We start from the raw sequence: 25779 nt of genomic DNA on the forward strand, positions 1-25779 counted from the left end.
CCCTGGTCTAGTTGACAACGTGGTGTTCGGTCACGGGTGGCCTCCACGATCTCAGAGGTGTTTTCCAACCTAACGAGTCCTGTGACTCTGTGAAAACAGCCGTGGAGAGTCCGTGGCTGCCGGAGCCGCTGTCTCCGCTAGCCTCGGGCAGGTTGCCCGCTCCGGGCCCCGGGGCTGCGGGAGCTCCCGGCGGGCGGCTCGGGGCGCTGTGGGGCTGCGACAGCCGCGGCCCGGCCCGGGACAGCTCCGGCCCGCAGCACTCCCTTCCCGGCCGCCGCCATGGCCTTGTGCGGGGCTCTCCGCAGCTTCCTCTTCGAGTACGACACCCCGCGCATCGTGCTGATCCGGAGCCGCAAAGTGGGACTCGTCAACCGCGCCGTGCAGCTCGGCATCCTCGCCTACGTGATCGGGTGAGCGGGCGGCAGCAATGCGGCTGTCCCGGGCCGGCCGCCCTGAGGCGAAACGGGCGGCTCCACGCTGGGAGCCCGCGGGGCTGAGGGCGGGAGCCTCTCCTCCCTCAGGGGCCCTCAGGGGCCGCGGGAGCCATTGCGCGGGCTGAGGCGCTGAGGGGCTGAGGGGCTGAGGCGCTGCGGGACTGAGGCGCAGAGGGGCTGAGGCGCTGAGGGGAGCCAAAGCTCACCGAACGGTGACACTCAGATGGTGGCACTGCCTAACTGGGCAGCCTTAACTGGGATTGTGGGGCTGCAGACAGGACAGAATCACAGAATATTCTGAGTTGGAAAGGACCCCACAAGGATCAAGTCCAACTTTTAAGCGAATGGCCCAAGGGCCCCTCAGGAGCCGGGACGGTCTCAGGAGGTGATTGTCGTTCACCCAGCAGGGCTGGGCATAAAAGCAAATCAAACCCTGCAAACCTGTCTAGAAATAAAAAATCTCCCCCAAAAATCAGACAGGAGATTGCCAGACTGGTGACTTATGTAAGGAAACGCTGTGAAACTACCTGGTCTGGCCCTTTCAAGTCACATATGGAAAAAAGAGAAGTGCCGACCACTTGAGCTTGTTTATGGTGTTTATCTGTTGTTTCTTGCAATCCTTCTCTTTCAGGTGGGTTTTTCTGTGGGAAAAGGGCTACCAGGAAACAGACTCTGTGGTCAGTTCTGTAACCACAAAGGTGAAAGGAGTAACACTGACAAACACATCCACCTTGGGAGCCAGGATCTGGGATGTAGCTGACTATGTCATCCCTCCTCAGGTATCAGTCACTTTCAAATGTGGACAGAGGGGTTTCTAACAAACAGCTACTGCTTTGCTGAAGTCCACTGAGGACTGGAGAAGCTTTGGCTCCAGCACAGCCATGATACGAGAAAACAAAGTAGCTTTCCTTTGTTGCAGGTCATAGTGAGCACCTGCCATGGGGAAGCTTGTTTCAAGAAAAGAGTGTTTGTGTTTGTGTGTGTGTGTGTGTGCTTGTGTAGAATCATAGAATGGTTTGGGTTTGGAAGCAACCAAAATAATCTCATTCCACCCTCCTGCTGTGGGCAGGGTACCTTCCACCATCCCAGGTTGCTCCAAGCCCTGTCCAGCCTGGCCTTGGACACTTCCAGGGATTCAGGGGCAGCCACAGCTTCTCTGGGCACCCTGTGCCAGGGCCTCTCCACCCTCTCAGTGAAGAATTCCTAATATCTAATCTAAATCTCTCCCCTTTTAGTTTAAAACTGTTCCCCCTTATCCTATCACTATTTGCCTGTGTAAAAAGCCCTTCTCCCTCCTTTTTATAAGCCCCCTTTGGGTACTCAAATGGGCTCTAGGATCTCCTTGGAGCCTTTCCTTCTCTGAGGGTGCATTGATTCCACTGTCCACGTTGCCCACAAAGACTGGCAAGAGTACCAGTCCCGGCAGAGGAGGAAGAACTTGACAGGCTTCAGGAAGAAGCTGCAACAATAACTACGTGTCATCTTTCTTACTGCTTTCTAAAGCAAACAACCCCAAGTTAAGTTGTTGGCAGTAACCACAGGAATAGCCTGCAAGTCACCTGGTCCAGAACTGAACAGGAAGCATTGCTGTAGTTACTGATTGACTGTATCTGTGGGAATCTGTGCTCTCTGGGCCATATGTGGTAGCCTTTGGGCTGGGCAGGCACAGCCAAGCTGCTGGTCATGGGTTCCTCTGTCTGCATGACATGTGGTGCAGAGAAAAAGACAGATTTAGCCAGATTTTGGCTGAGTGATCATATTTGCATAGCAGTGGAGCGGAAGCAAATGACAGATCTGGAATCGTACAGATCTGAAAGTACTGGAGGTAAAGTAATGAAAACAGTGCTCCCTGAAGAAACAGGACTGGGCAAATTCCTAACTGATATATTGCAAAAAAGAAAGAGTGGGCGTTGTGCTCGGACTTGCAGCTGGAGCTCTCTTTCTGCGCCTGCCTTACGAGTCCCCTGAGGAGCTGGGTGATCTCTGTTTTCATAATGGAACTTTGGGCCGAGTGGGAGGACAGAAAGAGTTGCCAGTCCCACAGTCCTCCCTCTGGCTAAACACAGCAGCACCAGGCAATACATGTAGGAATCTGCTTCTTTAGTGCTGCACCAGCAGTGTCCAAAGCAAGTCCCCTCTGCTGGGCCACCTGGGCTCTGTCAACAGAGATGTTTGGCACAGTGCCTTGAGTGCTCTTTGCAGACTTTCACTCTTAAGTTTCCTTCTTGTTTTGCATGCTCAGGGTGAGAACACTGTGTTTGTCATGACCAATGTGATACTCACACTGAACCAGAGCCAAGGCCGGTGCCCGGAGGTAGGTGCAAGATCTACTTTAATGCTGCCTTGTGTGGGTGGGAGTGTGGGGGAGAGGGTTTGCAGAGTTTTATGTAACTATCGTTACTCTCCAGCTCCCAGATGATCAAACAGAGTGCAAGGTGAATAGCGACTGTGTTCCAGGATATGTCAGCACCCACAGCAGTGGTAAGAAACCTGCTGCAAAGGCTCCTTTCAGTCTGGGTTGTGGTACCTCTGTGCTGTGCCTTCCCTGCTGTGAAGGAAGCAGCGTTTCACTTCAGTCTCCTTGTTCTCATTCTCTCACATGTAAGAGAACTGAAAGGGAAGCTCAGATTTTTCTTGTGGTGGAGACCAGATGGACTTAAACTGTGTTGGGTGGATGCTGGGTAGATGTGGGCTCTGGTGAGTTAGCAAACAGTGTGAAGTGCTTTCATGGCCTTCAGTCCCTGAAGCAGTATTTCACATGGATGAGGATTTCACTCAAGAAAAGCACCTGATGTTTCTTTGTCTGGAATTACACTTGCAATGGAAGATAATGTGGGTTTTGGTAGTGGCACTTCACCTCTGGGAAAATTGTTTTCACCATATGGTGTGAGGGCATGTCACAGATCAAATACTGCCTGGTTTTGCCCAGTAGTACCTCCATGCACATGTCTGTCCAGGCATCCAGACTGGGGAGTGTGTTTCATACAACGGCAGCATTAAGACCTGTGAAGTCCTTGCATGGTGCCCTGTGGAGGATGACTATCACGTACCCAAGTGAGTGCTCTGTCTCCCTATTCCAAAATGCCCCTCCTGAGAGCAGGCTGGTGGTATACAGCTGATGCTTCTCCCAGTGAGATACTATTGGGAAAAGCTGAAGAGGTGAGCACCAAGGACCCTGCGGAGTCCTATTTGTGAAAATGTGTTGTATTTACTTACTTTTCCTGTTGTTTTGTAGGCCAGCGTTCCTGCGAGAAGCTGAGAACTTCACCCTTCTGGTGAAGAACAACATTTGGTACCGCAAGTTCAACTTCAGCAAGTAAATATTGAGAGGGTCAAAGCACTGTCTGGTCTCGTGGGTAGTAAAGGGGAACTGGAGGGGTGGAAGGAGATGCTACAAATCTTCTCTCTGTTCTCCTGTAGGCGAAACATCCTCCCCACTATCAACTCCACCTACCTCAAGAACTGCATCTACGATGCCCAGACAGATCCCTTCTGCCCTATCTTCCGTTTAGGGAAAATAGTTGAAGCTGCAGGGCAGGACTTCCAGGAAATGGCTGTGGAGGTATCTACCAGACCCTTCTCTTGGGCTTCAGCTGTTTCTAGATGAGGAGTGGTAGGTGGTTGTCCCCTCTGCCTTGTGGCATGAGCCACAGAACACAGATCAGCTGCAAGTTGGAGAGTGCTCAGGCCAGAGGGACTGGAGTCAATGCTGCTTAACAAATAATTAGTCTTGCTTTCTTTGGGTGGGGTTATGTGCAAGATTGTGTAGCAGCAGAAAAGAGTGTTGGACTGAGCCTGAGATAAGGGCCAATAAATCAGGTCTTGGTCAGCAGAGAGCCTAGTGCAGGGCTGACCATGTAACTGGACTACCCATCACCTCTCCTCCACTTGGCAGGGTGGAGTCATGGCACTGCAGATCAACTGGGACTGCAACCTGGACAGATCCGCTTCCCACTGTGTGCCAAAATATTCCTTCCGGCGCCTCGACAACAAGGACTCTGCCCACACCGTCTCACCTGGCTACAACTTCAGGTAATGTGGCTGTGCAGGGTAATGTGACCTGATATCAACAGCAGCTCATCTGCCACTGGCAGTTGTGGTTCTGGGCTTTCAATGGTGCCTGAACAGCACCTAAAGGAAACATGGAGAGCTTTTCTGATGTTGTAAGACAGAGCAGGTGGGATCCTCACTGTGTGCAAACCACAGCAGGGTGGGGAAGTCAGTGAAGGTCCACTGATTGCTTCATAGTGTCTGAGTCATGTTTCCATCAGCTTTTGGGTGGCAGTGGGACAACTGACTGTTTCAGGGTGTGCTGATAGGGCAGAATTTTAGGGGGTTGGGGGTAGGGATGGGAAGCTGAAGCATCTCCTTCACTCTGTCTGGGGGGAAAGCTAACCTGTAAAAGTGGCTCTGTTACTTGAAGACCATGTCTGCACCAGGAGTATCCTGGCATACACCACCACATACACATTCTGGCCAGTACAGCTAAGTCCAGCACTTGTAAAACACCATCACAGAGCCAGCAGCTGGTTGTATCCAGACTTAGAGTGTATTAATAAGGATTGGCTACCTTGCCAAAGTCCTTGCAGGATTCCTGCTCACGAGGAAACAGCTCAGGGCTTTTGTTTCCAGAATCACAAAATTTCACTTAGCACAGGACATCTTTTGGTGGAACTGGGATGAATTTGCTGAGCAGCTGCTGTCATGCAGGCAGCACAAGTGTGTGCTGGGAGGTGCCAGGCCTCAGGTATTGGGGTGTCAGGACTGTCTGGAGGATATCACAACTGGATCTGAAGTGCTCTTCCTAATTTGAGACCATGGTACAGCCTCTTACCAATCCTTCCTCTTCTGTTCCATCCTCTTCTCTGCTTCCTCCTGGCTTAGCCAACCATGTGGCAGAGTAAGTCTGATCTCACTTACTTGTTCTCATCCCGTTTTCCTGTCGTTTGCCTGCGGTCACCCCGTGCGGGACACGGAGCAGCCTTTGTGTGCCTGGCCAAGCCGCGCTGCTGCTCCCGGCCCTGCCCTCTCGCGGCTGCCTTGTCCCCTGCAGCCGCCTGCCCGCCTCTCTCGTGTAGCTGAATTTCTTCCTATTAGTCCTTCTGCTCCGCTGTTAAAGCTACTTTCTCCCCTTCCTATGCCTTGCAAGTTTCCTGATTTTATGGTGCTCACTGTTGTCTTGGATTCACCTGTTTGGGGCTTTTCTCCTACATGAGCTTGCCTGCATGAAATCTCCATCACTTGAGGCTTTTGTCTGGAAGTATCAATGTTCAGCCCATCCTCTTGGGATGGGGAGCACACTTGGATGTTGCATGATCACATAAGCAACCTCAAAATTTCCAGCTAAGCTCTGACCACCTATGTTTTCTGCAGGTTTGCAAAATACTACAGGGATAGTGATGGCACTGAATCACGGACACTTGTCAAAGCTTATGGCATCCGCTTTGATATCATAGTGTTCGGAAAGGTAGGGTGACAGTTCCTGGAGATCTTGTAGTGAGGGCTTTCACAGATGCTGAAAAGCATACTCAGCCTTGTAACTGTCTTCTAGGCAGGAAAATTTGATGTAATTCCTACCATGATTAACATCGGCTCTGGCTTAGCGCTTTTTGGTGTGGTAAGTGACACTATCTGCTCTTGGACTCGATTCTGGATTAGCATCTCACTTCTGAGGATCATTGTCTTACAATCTCCAATACTCTTTCAATCTCCACTAGGCAACAGTGCTGTGTGACATTGTTGTTCTGCATTGCATGAAGAAGAGATACTACTATCGGGAGAAGAAATACAAATATGTGGAGGATTATGAACTGGTAAGCACCAATGAAGGCAGGGTAAAGGCCAAATTGCTTCCTCCTCTGACTCCACAGAGACTCTGAAACAGGATGTAGAAAGTCCACATCAAATGGGGATTTTGAACCACAGTTCTAAGGAAACTTTTTCTTCGTCAGAGAAGCTAATTTCTACCTCAAAGCTGTTGCAGGGAAGAGCACTAGAAACAAATATTGTCATGTTTCCTGGGCAACCATTCTTGGGAGAGGAAAATATATATTCAAGAACTTGTCATGCTCCTACTGCACCTCCTTTTTGGGTTGCAGTCGTTGGCATTTGCCTTCCAAGAGCTGTAGGGAACAGCTCTGTTCCCATCAAATACTCCCTTCTTGGCTTTTGGGGTTCCTGTGGCTGTGAAAAAGCCCATTCAATGGGTTGGTATTTCTTGAGACCAGTATGCTGACAGCCACAGTTGGACCCTCCAGGGTCCAAATGATCTGTTTGGCCAGTAAAAGGATTTAGTGCTTCACTGGTGCTGAGGGTAGAGCTCAGCCCTACAGCACTGTGCTTGGTGGGAAGTGTGGCTGCAGAGGGCAGATTTCAGAATCAAAACACCTTGTGCCACTGGAAAAGTAAAGTCTGAGTAACAGGAAATAGCGTGCCTGTTCAAAGGATTTTATGTGAATGGAAGGGGGAGAAAGAAAGAGTTTTCTGGCAGAGAGCTCTAATCTCTGATCCTTGCAGGGAGTTGGTGAGACATACGGAACAAATTCCTGAGCTCCTGGTGCTGCAGGACCAACTACTGCTCTAAACTGCTGCTGGAAGTATTTCTTGACCCTGCCATGAGACCAGCCCCTCTTTGCTGGAAGGAAGTGGGGAACAAAACTGACAAAGGGACCATCTTTACTACACTTCACTGCTTTTGCTGGCTGGAGCCAATCCCCAGGGAAAAGAACTGGGTCTGCTCCTTGTCTGCACTATTTCCAGGTTAATTGCACTAAGCAGAGGGAAAATTGTGCTTTATGCCAGACCTCTGCACTGGCCAAGCCTGGGACAGGGACAGTTCTGACATCATTTTGACACTCCTCCTATCCTGGAGCTCACTGGTACCAGAGGGCACAGGACAACAGGCACAGATTCTTCCTTAAGTGAACATGGCCACTGCCAGGTAGTGCCTAACCTTGGGACAGCAGCTCCTTGCTGTTGTCAAGTCATTTTTCCTTGCCCTGAAGGACTGTGAAGTTTAGCTGAGCCTGTACCTACTATTTAATTGGATCTCCAAGCTCCAGTGGCCACAGACCATGACAAAGCAGTGTCTGCCTCCATTGTGCTGTGATAAATGGCTTACTGGTTACAGATTTTTTTTTCTGTTTTGTCTTATTTTTATTCTATTACTTTACAATTGACTTTAATAAAATACTACCTTCCCTCAGCCCTCGGAAAGTCCTGCAAGCTGGGTTTTGATTGTTCATTTCTCCCCAGATATCAAGTGTTAGTGGAGGGCTATCAAAGCCAGGGCTCTGGGCTTTGCTTCTTGATTGTCTCAGCAGAAGTGCTGCTGCAACTACAGTTGCTCTGCCTTAGTTCTCCCAACACCTTGTCCATGTCTGTTGCATTAAACCCTCTCCAAGGGAAAAGACTTGTAAGTCAGAGGCCAAAGTCTTAGGGTCTTTATCCAAATGCTGGTACCAACTGCTTGGAAGAACAGACCTGTTATTCCCTAGCAGACCTCCTCCTGTGCTTTTCACCACCACACCAGCCCTGTGTCTGGGCTGCTGCACTTAATGGGTTTACACAATTTGATTGAAGTGGATTTGTTGGCTTTTATATTCACATGGCCTTGAGCACCTCTAGTGTTCACACTGACTGACAAAGTCCAGGTCTTCCCTTTCTCTGAACCTTTTCTAGTGTTACAGAGCCCTGGCATCTATTCCATACCTCCAGCATCCTGGCTGCCTTCTTCCAGCAGCACAGTGGGTAAACCACAGCATTATCATTTTGTTTCATTCTTTATGTGCCTGCTGCTGCTGAGCACTAAGTTATGTCCCAACTCAAAGAGCCTTTCCAAGAGTCAGTGCTCCAGTCTGTTCCTGTGAATGCTCAGTTTGGATTATACAGTGGCTCGAGCTGCTCTGGTCTCATCCTAGCCCAAGATCCCCAGTAACAATGGAGCACCCAACTTCACCAACATATGAGAATGAGTTCAGATTCCTCTTCCAACAGCCAAACTCTCACAGCTTGATAAAGACCACTCAAACAGAATAATGGTTCCACTTGATCAACTAAGTCTGGGTTTGGTTGCATGTCATTTATTTCAGCTTGTACAGTGAAGCTTGAACAGCTGTGTGGAAAAACACTTAGTTGTTGGTTTATTCTTTCTTCTTAGGTAATATAATTTAAAAGTGGTAAATACACAGTATTTAAACTTGATACACCTGATAAAGTTAAATGCATAATAAAGGGGTAGGAATGAAACACAAGCCTTGGTCATTAAACAAACAGTATAAAAATCAGCAATAGTTCAGGACCTTAATAAAAAAACAGATCAATTGCCTGATAGGTAAGAGGGGACCACCATGGAAAACTACTCAGACAAGAGGCCTGGTTTCCCCTTAGCACTTTCCTGTGTGCTTTCAGAGCCAAAAAGGCTTAGTACCCAGCAATAAGCCCACAGTCAGCACCGGGCTTGTTTGGAAGGAAGGGAGTTGGGGAAATCAAGCTACAGCCCAGTTCCAAGGCACAAGCAAAATGTTCACTTCACTATAAGGAGAAAGCCAGCGTTACTACTAAGGAACAGCAGCTGGGGAACTGAGCAGGTTTATATACACAGTACAGCTTCTCTAACAGGTCATGCATTTAGAGAGATCTTCCTCACACGGCCACGCTTTATGCTTTCAACAGAGCTGACCAACCAGAAAAATCCACATCACATTTCATTCCAAAATGTGCGTTTGGCTGCAGCCCCACCGGAGTCTGCACTGAGGGACACTCAGTTTGGAGAGCCTTGGGAAGTGCTGAGCTTTAGCATCCTTCAGAACCAAGCCCGTGCAGGCAGTCAGACACTGATCTGTGGGAGTATCTGAGGCCCAGTGACTGGCTGGGCACTGGGGAGCTGGTACAGCTCTTGAGAAGCTGCATTGCACCTGGCAGACCTGTTTGGTCAATGTAAACTGTCTCACCTGACAAATCACAACCAGGGGTGGGCAGCACAGAGATCTCTACAATGCACCTCTAGCAAACACACCACACACATTACTATGCACTAGCTACAAAGAATTGGATCCCCTAGCTTTTTACTTTTTTTTTTTTGGCAGATCAAGTCCATTTGCAGGTGTAGAGAACCAGGCTGCCCACTCACACACATTTCCACAATGAAAAGTCCTATGCAGGAAAGGGGGAGCAGGCAGCTATAGTAGTGCTGGCCCCCAAGTTACCTGTTTGGTTTTCCCATAGCTGAAGCTGCAGGGCTTTGGCATAGCCTCGGACTAAAATGGGAGGAAAACAGTGCATGTCTTATGGCTCCAAACTCCATAGTATTGCTCCTAAACCACCAAACGTCCTCACTGGCTTTGGAGAGAGGCCAGCAGCACAATACTTCCATAATAAATTGCAATTTAGGGGGAATATCGGTTCAAGTGATCAGAAGGTATAAGGGACAGGTTGGGTAGGTATCTGCACCCTTGCTAATGCTGTCCTGGCTTTAACAAAAACCAGTCCTAACCAGGAATAACCAGGCCAGGTCTGACTGCAGCAGGGCCAAGGACCTTGGCATTCTGCTGCTTGTGCTGTCCAGGATAAAGGAAGACAAGGGAACGGTCACTTTCTAAAGGCAGGGCATCCATGGCCAGGGTTAACAGGCAGAGATCTTACCATTAATCAAAATACTTGGCAGTCTCCTAGTGCCTACTTCCTGAGGGCAAAGAATTACACCTTATCAGTCCCTCACAAGCTTGGGAGACTTGAATCCTCCCCCTGTCAGGCACATCAAATGCCTTCTTCAAGGTCACACAACCACATCAGACTGAGAAGGGAAAAAATCAAGACTTTTTTCCCCCCTACTCCCACAGTCCATCTACAAAATGACTGTACTTACCGTGACCCCTTTCCTCAGGCAAACCCTGGCTCCTCGTTCTCCAGCTCTGAGCACAGAGAACTTGGGAAAGTGAGTCTGGACGCCAGAGTCTCTCCCACCACGTGATAGATTATTATTTTGTACAAGCACCACAAATAATCAGAGTAATCTGACTGAAGGTGAAAGAGCTCTTCGTAAGAAACAATCCATTAACTAGATATACACTTAAATTACTAACAAGCCTCTGATCCACAGGCATTCACAAATTACTGGTAACAAACTTGCAAAAAATACATAGCATTGGCCCCAGAATCCAGATTAAGAGTTTGGAAAACAAACGTTTCTTTGAAAATTACTAGCTAATCATTAAGATCTTAAATCCTAAGCAAGCCCTAAATCTATACTTAAAAAACAGCATAAGTTGTATTATTTTAATTGTAGTAAACCATGTAATGTACATGGAAGTGAAGGATTTTACCCTGAATTTCATATTTTATAATATATCTACCTAGATCAAGTAAAAGATTTAGAAACAAACTGTTAGTGCTTCCTCTATTGTTTAAAACATTCAGCTAAACACCACCTTTCACTCATACGTCTGCAGCAAAAATAGTTCAAACTGAACTTAAGCCCTTGAATACCTTTTCCTTTCATACACTGAATACCTAACTTACCAAGTCCTGGTCACACCAAGGCCTCTGGAAAGGTGCTAATTACCTGAGGAGGTAATTAACCTCACTTTCTATACGTCCTGAAGATGCTGTTTCATACAACTTGGCTCACAAAGATAGGCATTCTTTAAAAAGCTGAAAAGGTGGGTTTTTGCTTTGTTCCCATGCAGTTAAAAAGGTGTCAATTAAAAACAAACCAGAACGACAAGAAATAGATGCAACAACATTCCCGGTAGGTCGTGAACTCTCAAAAGTGCACATATGTGGTTTTACTGCAGTGTATCCCACTTGGAAGAAGCTTCACCCTTCTGTATGTGCCCACAGTATGGGCATCACACCCCTGGGACGCTGGCATCAGTCCCTGCAAATTATCTGACATTAAAACCAGCTAAAAGCAATTCCAAATGCATTTTCCTTTGGCTGCTTTCGGTTTTGTTTTGCAAAGCCCTGCTGCTGCTCACCACAACAGCTCACCTCTCCACTGTCCGCCAGCGCCTCTCCCACCAGAAGTCAGCAGTCCAAGTGATCGGAGATGTTCCATGTTTATGGCAAATAGTCAGATGTCTGATAACATGCTGCTATGTGAGCTCTACATCCAGCATTGTACTGAGATAGCGCCATGTCATGCTGTGTTTGCTGTGGGCTCTGCTCACCTCATCCCCAGCGCACGCTTTGTGACGTGCCCTGGATTGAGTTGCTCGACAGAACCGTGAAGTCCACGTTCATGGAAGAAGTTCCTCCTCTCCCACGTTGGGCAAATCATTGCATTTCAGATTATCTTCACTGCCTTGTTTCCTGTTTTCAAAGGAAATAAAACAGCTGCTGAACGACTCAGAGAAAGGCAAAGTAGGCAATGAGACACCAGTGTCTGCCCCTTCCCTGCCATGAGATCTTCAGGACACTAAGCACGTGTCATCTCTCCCCATTTAACAGGCTGGAAGTGCCATAAAAAGATGTTTGTCATCCCACCAGAAGAGCAGGATATGCCATGTCACAAAAATTCTATAAAGCAGTTACAGATCAGTCACAGGGTGTGTGAATGTCGCAGTCATGGCCCCCATGGAAGTTTTAAAGCCCAGCTATCCAATTTCTCCTCCAGAGCATTGGGAAAAGCTGCAGATGTCTTCTGGGGCCAAGGTGAGGTGATGACACTTACGGCAGCAGGTTCCCAGAGGAAGACAATGACCGCTCCTCCCTCTTGCTTCCCTCAAATGGGTTCCCAAAGGATCGCTTCCGGATCATCGTTTTAACCAAAATCTGCAAAACCAGAATGTAGTTCATCAGGGTGCTTTCCCTTCATTCAAGAGCAACAGGAACATCCAACTTTCATGCCCACATAATTAAAAAAAAATAGTGAAAACAAGTCAAAGTTCTCTATCAAAAGAACAGAAATCAGAAGGAAGCATCTTTAGTCTCCAGCTGCTTACAACAGGGGCTGTTTCAGTCTCTGAAGTCCCTGCAGATGAGAGCCACACCAGGTGTAAGAGGCTGGAAAGGAAAGCAAAGCCAAGTCTGGGAGTTTCCCTTCCTCCCCAGAAGTAGGTTTGACTGATTACTGCATCTAGTACCTGCAAATTCCCAGTTCTCCATGATTATCTGGCAGAGTAATTCACTAGAAAGGGACAGAGGAAGGAACTGGCACAATTTTACCTTAATATTCATCTGAAACCAAACTGAAAGGCTGGCCATTTGTCCAGCTTTGGCAGCAAAACACAAAGTTACCCAGCATCAGCGCAGACAGAGACTGCTGTGAGCAGAGAAGTGTCAGGGCTCTTCCCTGGCATCCCCCAGCTTGTTTTGCTGGTGGGAGCAAACATCAAGGTGAGCAGTACTGGACCTGGCCTTGGCAGGTGCATCCCTAGAAGCATCATTTGATGTTGCTTCTCATCCCTCTGTACCTCATTTATCTGCTCATCAGGGCACACAGAGAGCCCTTATAAGGGTGTTTTATGCGAGAGTCGAAGCCACGTGAGTGAATCTCGTACTGGAGTGTCAATGCCTGCACTTGGCTGCACAAAGATCAGGCACCAGAGGGCAATTTTGAAGATCAAATGCAAATGTGAAAATACCACATCTGCCTGGAGGCAGTGTGTTATTTACGAGTCAAAGAAGTGCAGTAAAACCTTATTTGCCTTGAGTTGTGCTAAACACATGTGGATTTCAAGAGGGCTGGGAGCATTTAGCCCACTGATCAAGTGCCCTCTGAACAGGAAAAAGGGGGAAAAAACCCCTCATCAATGGTGATCTCTTTAGAGCAACATCTGATCTTGCAGCCTGAGCAGCACAGGGCACATTTGCATATTCACATATTTCCAGTCATTGAGATTTCTGCAGGGTACTCAAAAGGGAGGGAGCTCCAGAAATGGGGCCAGATATGGGCACAGCTATGAGATGGAAAAGGGGCTTTAAAGGTAACCTCTTCAAAAAAATCACAGCCTGAGTGCCTACAGGCAGATAACACCACGCCAGGAAACTGAATGGTTGCTCACTGTTCCTCCTAACACAAGGGCCGGCAGCACCCAAAAAATCATTAGGTTCAAAACCACAAAAGATTTCACTTTCCACACAGGACAGGGTTACAATGTGGTTCTCACCACCACAGTGGGTTGCAGAGAATAAAAATTTGAGCTTGAAAAGAGATGAGATGAAGTCACCAAGAATAGCTCCTGGCGGGGGCTGATGCACATAGTGGCCCAGATAAAATCTCCATCCTGGGAAGCTCCCACAGCCCCTACGGCTGGACAGGCAGAACAGGGCAGGAGCTCCTTGTGCCTGGCCAAAACACCTGCTCCTGGCCACAGGCAGGTTCTGGACCAGATGCTCTTTTGCCCTGAGCAAATACAGTGATATTTGGGCAGCCAGCTCTAGCTTGGAAACCAGCAGCCCACTGACAGTTACCTTTGGAACTGCTGTAAAATATTCCCCTGCACTGTGGGGTACGGCCACATCCAACAAGCTGCTGAGACCCTGAGATACTGAAGTGCCTTGCAGCACTTGTTCCTGAGAGAGGGAAGGTCTTTGCTCTAATCCTGCCCAATGCTTTTGCCCTTCAGCAGCAAACTCCAGCTGCTCAGGACCACCCTGACAGGCAGCATGGACCCTGCTGTGCATCTACAGACTATGAACTCCTTCACACTCACCACGGTGGCCAGGCTGGGGATGTGCTTGACTGAATTCTCCACCTCCTCCTCCGTCACCTCGACGAGGGTGCAGTTCTCATCCTCCGTGGGCAGCAGCTCCGCTCCGTTCTTGGTGACCCAAGGGTGCAACTTCAATTAATAACACAGCCTGTCAGGAACGATTTCCTCTTTTTCATAACTCAAACAACACAAGCCTGGCAAACGCATCTCCTTGTCCAAGCTATGGCCCCTCCAAGCTCCTGAAACACCAGGGAGCAGGGCAGGGATGTGCCATCTCACTGGTGAGCCAGCTCACCCTAGCACCACCAGGAACAGCACAGCTCGGAGCAGAAAATGGCATGGTGCAGCTCATCCAGAGCCAGTGCTGGCCCCAGCTACACAACCAAGCCATAACCTTGGTGACCTACAGCACTGGGATCTCTGGGCTTTAGGGAAGGAGACCTGTCTTCATCTTATGGATGAAACAGCACCAAGCAGCAGGAGATATTTATTCCAGTCCACACATTTGAGCAGCAGTGTTGGGGAGACCCACTGAGCCCTCATCCTGGACTTGGATTAATCCATGACTGAAGGCAGAACCTCCTTGCCCACACACCTGGTGACTTGGACAGCTGCAGGAGGAGCACAAAATGGTTCAGCAATTCCCCCGCAATCCTTTCCCCCTACCTTGGTCTCCATTCTCTCAGCTTCTCGCCCCTTCCAGGCTCCCGCAGGGGCGAAGGACCAGAAATCTCCTGCGAAAGGCTGTTGCACAGTACTTTCCTGGTAGCAGAGGAAATACTGTACTCAGGGGATTTCCTTTTGCCTGTGACTTCTATAGGCACCAAAGGTCCCAAAGCTGAGCAGGTCCCGGAGCAGGGGAAGGAGCTGGGACTTACCTGCCCAGGGGCCCTGGGCACAGGGAGGGGACCTAGCCTGGCGCGATCAAACTGACTCCCAAAAAAAGCCTAGCAAGGAGAACCCAACAGAAGTGAAGCCACTGCCAGCACCAGGAAGTTAGGTCAGTACCTTGATTTCTGGGACCGAAATCCTAGATTCAGGATTTTTATCCAACATCCGTGTAATCAAATCCTTCAAGAAGTCTGTAACTTCTGGCCTATGGAAAGAAGAAGAGAGAGATGAGATGGGGAAAGGGATGGATGTCTCTGTTCTTCACCTCAATGCCAGCCACTGTGGGCCTTCCTGGGCAGAGGGGCTGGACTCCAGCTCCAGCAGGGATGCACCTCTGGGTCCTCGTACACCCCCTGCTCTCCAAACCCCCAGCAAAAGCAAAATGTCCCCTTTTGAGGCAATATGAAGTGTGATCTCTCATGTACAGGGCAAGGAGAGGCCAACTCAAAGCTGGAGTTTTGCAAAACCACAGTAGAGCAGGGCCAGCCCTACCCAGGCAATGCTTGAGAAACAGCTCAAATGAACTGTAAAATAAGGATTGATGGGTTGTTTTTGGTTTTGAGTACTTACTGGTCTGGGAACTCCAACGTTTGGGTCTTGATTTTATTGTGTAAACTCAAGATCCTTTCATCCATAAAAGGGCACTACCGCGAAGAAAAAGAGCAATGAGGGAAGCAACAATCTCTGTTAAAAGGCAGCAGTGGACAGCCAGAGGAGCATCAGGATCTCATAGGGTTTGAAGGAGAGCAAAGATCCAGTTAAAAGGAAATTCCAGAAGATTTTCTATTACATCAATGTCTACTTTTAAACGCAATGAAAAAGATATTTAACCAATAATTACCAATTGCTACAAGAGCTCCTTTCCTAAAACATCTGCCCAGGCATAGAATTTTTTCCACTGGGAAAGAGAAACAACCTCTTTGGCTGCACTTATCCTAGGGACAGGCAAAGGTTTCCCATTTCCATGCACACATCCTCATCTCCACTCAGCTCAAACAGGGACACAGGGTGCCAATCCCACTGCTTATCTGGAACATGGGAGGCAGAAACCAACCCCCCAAAAACGAACAGCACTGAAAAATCCATCTCATTACCTGCCCAAACACGAAGCAGTACAGAGTGATCCCCATGGCCCAGACATCCAAAGCCTGCAGAGTGAAGAAAGTGAAGTTAAATCTACAACAAGACTTCTGTGTGTGCAAGGTTAGTCCAAGACCCTTCAAATTGCTATTAAATACCTTTCCAGAGAAGATTTTCCTGGTTTCTGAGAGAGTCTCTGGAGCCATGAAGGCAGGGGTGCCCACTGTGTTGGTTAAGAGAGCATCAGCTCCCTTGAACTCGTTGCTCACTCCGAAGTCAGCGATCTTGACATGCCCATCTTCCCCCACGAGGAGGTTGGAAGGTTTAATATCCCGATGGATTATCTTCTGATAGTGCACTGCAGCCAAAGGGACAACGAGCTGTGCAGCAGCAGCACTGGTCTGCTGGTCTGCCCCACAAGGGCCTAAGTCTTTCTACTAATGCCATGAACAGTGCCAGCTTTAAAAAACCCTGTGCAGCATGAGCCACCAGAAGCAGCACCATACACCAGCAGAAAGGCCAGCTCTTTGGTTTAGAAAAAAAACAAGAAATCCCATCATTTTTGCAGAGACACTTACAGTATTCAATGCCTTTGATCAGATCCTGGAAGTAGAACCGAGCCTGGTCCTCACTGAGAGGTTTCAAGGTTGGGATTTCCATCACAGGGCTGCAAAGGCAACAGAGAATGGAGTTCATTCCCCACCTGGATGTGCTGAAACAGGGCCTGAAGGCTTTGTCACTGGCTGGTGACAGCACACAACCCCAAACACAGGCACATACAGGGTGTACTCAGCTGTAACCAGGCTAGGGAAATGCCATTCAAACCTCAAGCCCCACCATGAACTTCCCCATCACCTCTGCACCCCATTCCCATGCTGGGTGGCCAAGCTCTGCCACCCACAAACCCATCTCATGTTCAGATGTTAGTAGGATTAAATCTGGAATTCAGTACTCACCCCTGCTTCACCAGTTCAAACACTGCAACACAAAAGAGAAGGTGATTACGGATCACTTACAGGGTACTGCTCCTGTGAGCACAGTCTTAGCACAAAAGCAATTATTTTAATGACAAAAATTCTAAAAATAAGACGTTATTTTTAAAAAGGAGATGCTGTCTTATGCAAGGCACATGGCATTTGGGTTGCTCCCATTTTCAGTTAAGGGGATGCTACCAACTACCTTCTCAGTGCTGCAGCTTCAGCATCATGAAGTGCCCTCCATGGCACACAAAAACCCTTGGTTTGCCACCAAAAAGGCCAAGCCCACACCCAGAGCAAACTTCAGCACTTGGCCATGAAGGCATTGCACACTCCCCGCTAGTACAGGCTGAACATAAATGATGCAAGAGAAATGCCTTCTCCAAGAGTTGTGTATTTATATCAAGCAAACAACTGCAGTCTGCCAGGCAGGTTGGGATGTGGCTCATTTCTACCTTGGCTAATTAATTTGTGCCTTTTTCCTGAAGCCAAAGAAATAAAACTCCTTTCTATCAGCCCAGCTTCAAAGCTGAGAACATCAGCACTAGTGTCTCTCATGGCAAAGCATGCCCTGGTGTCGAATTTACGCCAATAAAGTGCTATAAAGCACTCTTGTCTCTGTTCACAACACAGACTGCATCCTCTAGCACATCCAGGCTATACCCACAGCGAAGGAGAGACACAACCCTGCCCACAGCCACTCTAAAACACAGCAGAAACCTTTTGCCCCTTCCCTCTGACACCCCAGGGCAATGGGCAGTTACCCATGTACAGGTGATCCTCACTGGGGTCATCCAGGACCTGCCAAAGGAAAAAAAAGGCAATTAAACAAGCACCAAGAAAACCTTGGAAATTAAACATTGTGATATTTTCTTTAGCAGCCATCTCAGTTCTGCACCATCTGCACCATCAGCACGGTCTGCTCATCTCTGAGCTTCTACCCACAAGAGTAGGGAAAAAAGAGGACAGAAATGTAGCTGTACTTCAAGGAAGCAAATATTTAAAACACACAGGAAGCATCATCTGAGTCATGAGCCAAATAAACTCCAGCCTGCACATCCTTAGTTCTTGATTTTTGGACTGTTTCGTACAGGCAAGTGGGTGGAGGGCAAGGCAGCTGCACTGTTGAACCCACAGAAACACCAGTTCTTCCCCAAAACCTGTTTCCTCCACAGAAGCAACATCTTTCTGTGTTTTCCTTTCTGGGCAGGGGAGAAAAAGTCTTTTGGGAGGTGAGAATAAAAAACCTTCTAAACCAAGGGAAACACAATTCTCCTAAAGGCAGGACTTGCCCTTGCCATCCCAGCCCTTCTGGGGTCACTCCCCTTCACCCAAGACAAGGTGTAACCCATTGCTGCAGCATCCAGGCTCTGTCATGCTCAAGGAAGAGTTTTGGGAAGAGGCCAGCGCTTACCTCCACCAGCTTCACCACGTTGGGGTGGTCCAGCTTCTTCAGGATGGCAATCTCCTGGTAGACCTGTTCAATGGGCCCTCTGGGCTGCAGGCAGCCCTCGGAAGCAGCTTTGGCCCCACGGGGCGGTGGGCGGCCTGTGGGAAAGGCAGAGATGCATCCAGTCAGGAACAATCCCCCAAGATTCCCAAAACATCCCCCACCCAAAAGGTTTTGTGCCACTTACGGGGGAAGCCTGCCTGTCTCATCAGCTTCTTTTTTGAGAGAACCTTCATTGCCTGCAAGAGGGGAACACATGTGGAATTTGGGGCAAGTCAATGGTAAAATGTGTCTGGTGGGATGGGGCAGGGAGTCAGTAGAGGGATCCATCCCCATCCCACCTGCCTTGCTGCAGGCTCTGGGGCTGTGTGCTACTCACATAGTAGGTGTTATCGTCCTCGTTGTAGGCCAGCTTCACCACCCCATAGGAGCCCTGGAGAGGGGCACAGCCATGGGGCACCAGTTAGGGACAATCCATAAAACCCACATCACCAAACCAGGCTCTGGGCTCCTCCACAAACCCACCCTCACCGGGATCACAGCGCTGGTGGGTGATGGTGGGAGGAGCAGGGGGGTGTACAGTCTGACATCACACTGACAGCAAAGAGAAGCTTCAAATGCCCCATTGTGTGGGACGGAGGGGGGAGGGGAAAAATTAATAATAATTTTTAAAATATACAATTCAATTGGCACCACTGAGAATAGACCAGCGAGCAGCAAAGAGCTGCTGTAGGGAGTGGCTGGACTTGCCACCTCACTGACTGGAAAGCGGAAGTGATCTCAACACCCTCCCGCCCCAGAACCCCTCATCCCACCCCAAACCCAATATTCACCTTCCCGATTTCATCCTTCAGCTTGTACTGGTTGAGCTGCACACAGTCCTGTGGGGAGAAAGCAGGGAAGTTTGATAGGAGCCACAAAACGACTCACGTTTGCTCTTTTCCTTTTAAATCTGCAGCAAAACTTTCTCTGCAAACTCAAGCCCCATCCTGCTCTGCCCAAGCACCCACGTGGGGCTGGGCAGCTTTGATTCATGAGCCACAAAAGCCACCCACCAAGCCACACACTGGTGTGTTTATAGATGACTAATTGCAAACATTAACGGCTGGGCAGGCGATCCTGTCCTGTCCACTCACGTGGAACGAGAGTGACGGACCGGGAGAGCCCCGGGGAGTTTAACACTGGCGACCTGGCGCCAAGTAATTTTATTTCTTCTGGGCAAAGCAGCCACTTGCTGCCTGTTTTCTGTCAGGCTGGGGGCAGGCAGGACTCTTTGCTCTTTAGATCTCAGTGACCTTCTCTGTTTCTTTATTTTTAAGGAGTAAAGAAAGAAACTTGTGGCACACTCCTGCTTCCACCAAAGACAGCCGTGAGAGCTGGTGGCATCAGCAAAAGGCACAAAAAAGGGTGAGTTGGAGTCTCACCTCCCTGAGGGCTGTCCCCATGGCCCAGGATGTCCCACTGCCTGCAGACGTGCTATGGCAGTTTATCCCAAAAAAATCAAGCGAGAAGAAATGCCACAGTGGGGAAATCCACGCAGATGGGGGCAGGAGAACCGCAGGAGCAGCATTCATCCCCCTCACCTGTAATGTTCATCCCCCTCACCTGCAATGTTCATCCCCCTCACCTGAAATCCAGTGATGGACACGCGGTTGGACTCCACCGTCGGCCGCCGTGGCAGCCGTGGGGAGGAGTGTGGGGATGTCACCGGGGAGTAGGGGAGGGATGGGTAGATAAAGCGTTCGTTGGCACCATCGCCGTTCCCGGGCGAGCGGGCAGGCTGCGGCCGCTCCTGCAGGGACAGCTTGCGGCCGGACAGGTGCAGCTTCCGGCCATTCCCAAAGCCCTCGCTGCCGGGCACGTCCATCTCCTCCTCGCTCACACTCCCCGTGGCGTCGTGCTCGGTCACCACGATGAGCGAGGCCATGCTGGGGTGGCCACTCAGTGCCGGGGGGTCCCGCAGCTCCGCGGGGGCTCGGCGGCCGCAGCCTCCGGCACGGCAGAGGAGCCGCGGGGCGGGCGAGCTGCTGGGGACACGTGGCAGTGTGGAGGGACCAACAGCCTCATCCTGGCCATGCTGTGGTGGGGAGATGTGCCTGCAAACATAGGGTGGGTCAGACAGGCTCTCTGGAAAGCAGGATTTCCTCCCGTTGGTTGCTGCATTATAGATTGATTTATTAATGACATACAGAATGCTAAAGCCAAGGGCAGCAAAGCAGGAGGATGCACAATCACCCTGCCATGAGACAGACCCCAGGCTGGAGCCAGCCTCACCCCCAGGGCTGCCACCACTGCTCCTTCTACCCTTTTCATCTGAATACCTCCAGGGAATAACAACTCCATCATCTCCATTATGGAAATACCCCAAAGGGGTTGTTTTAAAGGGCAGGATCCAAACAAAGTAGTTCAGGGGCACAGGGACCCACTTACCAAGAGTGGGGTGCAGAACCAGCCCCCTGGCTCACTGCTTCGGCCCACAGCCCATCATTGCCAGCAACTTCTCTTCCTACAGCCTTCTGTGCAAAACTCAGGTCCCCAAACCTTGAGATAAATGAGAAAACTGTTAGCAACAAAGATTTTTTTTTTAAATCTAGTAATTAAGTGATAATTTAAAAAGAGGAGAAAATTATGTTAATTAACACGTGCCAGGCACCCCACAGCACCTGGGGCCGTTCAATGGTTGGTTGGCTGTAAACCGTCATTCTTCCCTGCCCCAACACTGGTGCTGTTTTTAATTTCTAGGTTAACAAGTTGCCACAGAAGGAAGCGAAAAAAATATCCTGAAACAACCAGCCCAGAAGCAGGAACAGGGTTTGAGGCGTTTTTCTGCCTGGTTCCCACACCTCGACGAGGCGGCCGGTTAAAATTAGCTCCACTCATCTCCATTGAAGTTTCCGTGCTGCACCCGCAGCACAACCACTCTGAATCAGCCCAGCAGAAATTATGGGTCAAGTACAGAAATCAAATCGTCTCCCCCGTCCTCGAGGCTTCACAATGGCCTAATTGCTGTTTTCAACACTGATCTATAAACCGGAGCTTTGTGCCCAAGTGGGATCGGCCCGGAGCTGAAGCCAACGCGGCATCGCTCGCTGCTCCGAGGCACAGAGAAGCGCAGGGATGGGGAGGCTATAAATAAGCACACGAACAGCAACAAGGACAAACTATTCCAGAAACGCTGGGTTTTGTGGGGCTGAATCTGCTCCTGGACAGGGCTTTGCTGGATGAGAGAGCCGGGAGCCACCAGCCAAGTCAAATTCCCCCCGGTGATGCTGGCAGCCCACAGCAGAGTGTTTTAATGCACTCCCAAATGGATTAAAACAAACAGGCAGCCCCCCCTATTCATCCCAAATCCACAGAGATGCATCTCAAGGCCATTTGCCTGGCTTGCTTTGGGCACCTCTCCAGTGGGCACATATAAATAGCTGCCCTGAAGCCGGAGCCGATCCGGAATGCTGTGCCCTCTACCCTCACCGTGCGCTGCAGCCACACCAAAAAAGGCAGCTCATCGGGGCAGCCTTGGGATGAAACCACCTCAGGAACATCGCTGGTAGCAATCCCAGTCCCCAGCGGTGCCACAGCATGGCTGGGCATTCCATGCTGCATCACCTGCATCCCGACTTCCAAGGGTTCCTGATAAACTTTGCCAGACATGAGCAAAATTGAATTATGAAGTCTCAGTCACACTTTGAGAGCTGAGCATGTCCTGGCTGGCGGGAGTTAATTGGCTTGACCAGGATAAACATATCAAGTCTGATTAATTCAAGCAGGCTTCCCCAGGCTCTGTAAACTAAAAGTCAGCCAAGCCCCATTGTAACATCGGCTGGAGTGGGAAATCAGAGGGGTTTTCCCTTTGCATGTGTGCAAAAGGTCTGAGGATGGGGGTCTTCACGAATTGCCCTGAGATATGACACCTTCCCTGAGAGAAACCCAAAAGTGGGGTCACACTGTTGAACACAGCCCTGTTTTCCTTACTAAGCCCATTAGGAGGCTGAGGAGGAGGAAGAGGAGGTGGAGAACAGCTGTATTCCCAGTAAGAAAGAAAAGTAAAATAGCTGAAACGAGGGCAATAATCCCAAGAGAGAAAATACAGCCTGGGGGCTTTAGCTTCACCAACCCATCCAGGCCCTTGCTTGGGGAAAAGCAGCACATTCTGGTATGAACTCCAGCAGATCCTTATGTAAAAGGGAGCAGCACATGCCCACAAAATCCTCAGGAAATATAACAGCCTGGTGTATAGGAATGATTTATCGGCACAGCTTTTGGCTGCAATCCATATATAACCCATAGCGGCTGCAGCAGGATTATCGAAGCAATCAGTCTCGCATCTAATTCAGCAAGGAGAGGGATATTAAAATGAAAAGAGGTCTGTGAAACCCTGGCAGCAGCTCTCCCTCTCTCAGCGTCCACGTGGCTTAAGTGGGAGCGAATGGGAGTGAAATCAGCCCCCGCGAGGGTGAGGGATTTTCACAGCCCCCTCGGGCCGCCCCAGCTCTGCTGAGAGCGCGTGGGCCCTGCTGGATGCAGCCACCTCCAGAGAGGACCAAGCTGACCGATTCTGGGGGAGTGCAGAGGGTGACACCTTGCAGCCAGCACCGGCTGCACAGATTTAAATCAGAGAACAGGATGCATCAGCCTGCCCTTTCCTCCCCGGAGCTGTTTCTCTACCCACATGCAGGGGGCTGCACACTCGCCTTCTCCACATGTGCTTCCCTGTGGCAAGGCCAGACACAGTGTCAGGATCAGACCCTCCCAAGGGAGTAAGACTTGGTGGCAGCTCGGCAGTGACCCCTCCATCCATCCTTCCACGGGGGTCAGCTCACAAACCACAAATTAAGCTGTTTATAACAAAACTGAACTCAAAACACTGAAACCAGGGCTGATTTTACTCGCAGAGATTCTCCGCTGCTACTGCTGAAGGTTGGTTAAAAGCCAAGCAGGGCCAGCCTGGGGCAGTTATTGGTCTCCCTGGGCAGGCTCCAGTGGCTATTTTGCTTTCCCCGGTCACGGTCAGCGGTGGAAGTGCCCGTGCCAAGAGTGGTGTCATCTGCAGCAATGGGGGCATCGATCACAGTTTCCCTTCCTACGGGTGAGCGCAGACCTTGCCAGAAATATATTAGTCACTGTAGTATACAAAGACCATATGCATCCCCCACCTGACTCTTAATGGGAAAAAAATCTCTCAGCAGCTTCTCTAGAAGTCAGAGGACACCCAAATTTATGAGATACTGGAGACAGGCACCCATGCCCCATCTAGGACAGGTCTCTGTGCCCAAGCAGCTAAGGTTTTCATTGCCCCTGGAGCAAATGGAAGAGCCTCCTGCACTGCCTGGCCCAGCCAACACAGAGTGGAAAAATCTGGGGAAAAAATGTAAAGCCAGGATTGTAGTGGCACAAAACCCAGCAGCAGGTTTCAATAGGTCTCACAAAAATGTCTTTATCAAATTTTTAAATAATTTTGAGGATACTGCCTAATACTGCTGAAGCAATAAATAATGAGCATCCCAAAAGAGCATAAGCTCCAGAGATGGTGTTGATCATGGACCAGGATGAGCCCAGAGCATCCCCATCACCTTCTTCAGCACTGCCAAGTGACTCCCAGCTTTCCTGGAACCATCAGGTCCAGCCCACAATGCCACAAGAGAGGAAACGAGAGCAGCTCTGCACTTTGTGGACACCACTTAAAAGATATTAAGGCCAAGCTGAAAGCAAAGGTTCCTCCAAATTACCTCTCCAAGCTGCTAACAGCCTTCCCCGGAACAGCACTGATCCATCAGAGACCCCTCACAGCACACTCAGGTATGGGCTTTCGGGGCTTGTTGGCTGTTTTTTCCAATAGAAATTGCTCATGAAGAGGGGCCAGGAGAAGGACAGGGCTGCTCATGGGAGAGGGGCTGTCTCTCTGGTTGCGGGCCATGAATGCAGCTCCGGTGCCTGCAGCCACCACACATCCTCTCCCCAGCACGATCCCCCTGGCCCTGAGGACAAGCTGGTCCTGTCCCAGGGGTGGTTTCTGCCCCTGCAGCATTGCAGTCAGCCCACAGCTCCATCACACCGACTTCCTGTGGTCATCTCACTTCTGCTCTTGGTCTTGACTGTTACCTTCATGCTCCTGATGCTCTGTGCCGTGCACGTGGCTGCAGGGCTGCATCCCACCTCCTAACCACGCTCTGTCACTCGCAGCAACCCAACCTGTGGCTCCTCATGAGACCTGTCCCCTGTACACAGTCGCTCCACCAGCTCCATCCCCTTCATCTTTTCCTGGCCCCTCACTTGCCCCTTGACCTTAAAATCCCCCTCTTTCCCCATGGTCTATCTATCCCTGGTACCCCTGATCCCGGCCCTAAACCCCCGGGCAGGAGCCCCACGGGGTCTGTGGCACACGCGGTGTGGCCACCCGGTGCCATCGCCGCTCCCGGGTGCCGCCAACCCGCCGGGTCCCTCCGCACGTGTCGGGGCGGGCGGCAGCGGGATGTCCGCGGGGCCCGTGCGGCCACGGCGCAGCTCCCCGGAGCGGCATGGGGAAATGACAGCAGCGAGCCCACACCGCCCGGGTGCCCGCACAGGCCGGCCGGGAGAGAGACCCGTCCGGAGGCGATGCCGTTCGCCGCCCGCAGGGCAGCCCCAGCGCCGCTGCATCCCCGCTCCATCCCCGGCCCGGCCGCCCCCGCCCGCCCGCTCCCTCCGGGCGCGGCTTTGTCTCCGCCACGGCGGGCGCATCCCCCGCCCGGCCTCCCCGCCCGCTCCCGCAGCACCGACCTGGCGGGGAGCGACCCCGGGACCCCGCAGCCCCCGCAGCCCCGCCGCGCTGGGCCGGAGCGCGGCTACCCGGCGCCGCCTTCGCTTTCGGTTCCGCTCCGGCGGCGGCAGCGAGGGAAGGAGGGAGGGAAGAAGGGAGGGAGCGATAGAAGGAGGGAGGGAGGGAGAGAGGGAGGCCCCGCTCCGCCCCGGGGAAGGGCAGGTTTCCCCTAGGGCAGCCGCATCCTGCCCGCCCGCCCCCTGTAAGCCGCTCTTGGGGTGTGTTTTGTTCTTTGGTTTGTTCATAGTTTTTCCCCCCAGTGTTTTATTCCCCCGCGGTCCGCGCGGCCCCCCGTGACCTCCCCGCGGGATGCAGCGCGGAGCCCCGGCCGGTCCCGCTGCCGCCGAGCCCCGCTGCGGGCTCCCCGCGTCCTCCTCGGAGCGACACGAGCCTCGGCGTCCCCAGCGCCGCTGCCTCCCCCTGCCCCTGAGCAAACACTGGGGTTCCCAGCGTCAGCTCAGCTGGGGGCAACCCGGGTTACCTGCGCCAGCTCCCC

General features: G+C 50.7%; 2 protein-coding genes across 7 annotated transcripts; one reads left to right on the forward strand and one right to left on the reverse strand.

Annotated features, from left to right (window-relative positions):
• On the forward strand, nucleotides 1-21286 carry P2RX4 (purinergic receptor P2X 4). Of its 3 annotated transcripts, XM_085075494.1 has the most exons (12): nucleotides 10-410; nucleotides 1066-1213; nucleotides 2677-2748; nucleotides 2843-2915; nucleotides 3392-3488; nucleotides 3670-3750; nucleotides 3855-3996; nucleotides 4330-4466; nucleotides 5808-5901; nucleotides 5986-6051; nucleotides 6152-6247; nucleotides 6951-7649. In XM_085075494.1, the coding sequence occupies exons 1-12, from the start codon at nucleotides 280-282 to the stop codon at nucleotides 6981-6983; spliced, it is 1170 nt and encodes a 389-aa protein (XP_084931620.1). In that variant the 5' UTR covers nucleotides 10-279; the 3' UTR covers nucleotides 6984-7649. The 3 variants fall into 3 exon arrangements, with proteins under 3 accessions (XP_084931619.1, XP_084931621.1, XP_084931620.1); XM_085075495.1 differs by lacking the exons at nucleotides 5808-5901; nucleotides 5986-6051; nucleotides 6152-6247; nucleotides 6951-7649 and adding exons at nucleotides 19807-19894; nucleotides 21230-21286 and having other exon boundaries at nucleotides 4-410; XM_085075493.1 differs by lacking the exons at nucleotides 5808-5901; nucleotides 5986-6051; nucleotides 6152-6247; nucleotides 6951-7649 and adding an exon at nucleotides 5319-5801 and having other exon boundaries at nucleotides 1-410.
• CAMKK2 (calcium/calmodulin dependent protein kinase kinase 2) lies at nucleotides 8496-25275 on the reverse strand. Of its 4 annotated transcripts, XM_085075489.1 has the most exons (18): nucleotides 25244-25275; nucleotides 20918-21028; nucleotides 20115-20583; nucleotides 19321-19368; nucleotides 18867-18920; nucleotides 18675-18726; nucleotides 18452-18585; nucleotides 17802-17838; nucleotides 17017-17038; nucleotides 16639-16727; nucleotides 16219-16418; nucleotides 16075-16128; nucleotides 15551-15624; nucleotides 15098-15185; nucleotides 14756-14851; nucleotides 14090-14218; nucleotides 12106-12206; nucleotides 8496-11744 (listed from the first exon to the last, which is right to left on the reverse strand). In XM_085075489.1, the coding sequence occupies exons 3-18, from the start codon at nucleotides 20412-20414 to the stop codon at nucleotides 11672-11674; spliced, it is 1551 nt and encodes a 516-aa protein (XP_084931615.1). In that variant the 5' UTR covers nucleotides 20415-20583; nucleotides 20918-21028; nucleotides 25244-25275; the 3' UTR covers nucleotides 8496-11671. The 4 variants fall into 4 exon arrangements, 2 of the variants coding, with proteins under 2 accessions (XP_084931615.1, XP_084931614.1); XM_085075488.1 differs by lacking the exons at nucleotides 14756-14851; nucleotides 25244-25275; XR_014855270.1 differs by lacking the exons at nucleotides 8496-11744; nucleotides 25244-25275 and having other exon boundaries at nucleotides 14090-14237.
• Between the last annotated feature and the right edge of the window lie 504 nt (nucleotides 25276-25779).

This window comes from Lichenostomus cassidix, chromosome 15 (genome assembly GCF_008360975.1).
Source record: "Lichenostomus cassidix isolate B80296 chromosome 15, HeHo_3.0, whole genome shotgun sequence".
Lineage (NCBI taxonomy): Eukaryota > Metazoa > Chordata > Aves > Passeriformes > Meliphagidae > Lichenostomus > Lichenostomus cassidix.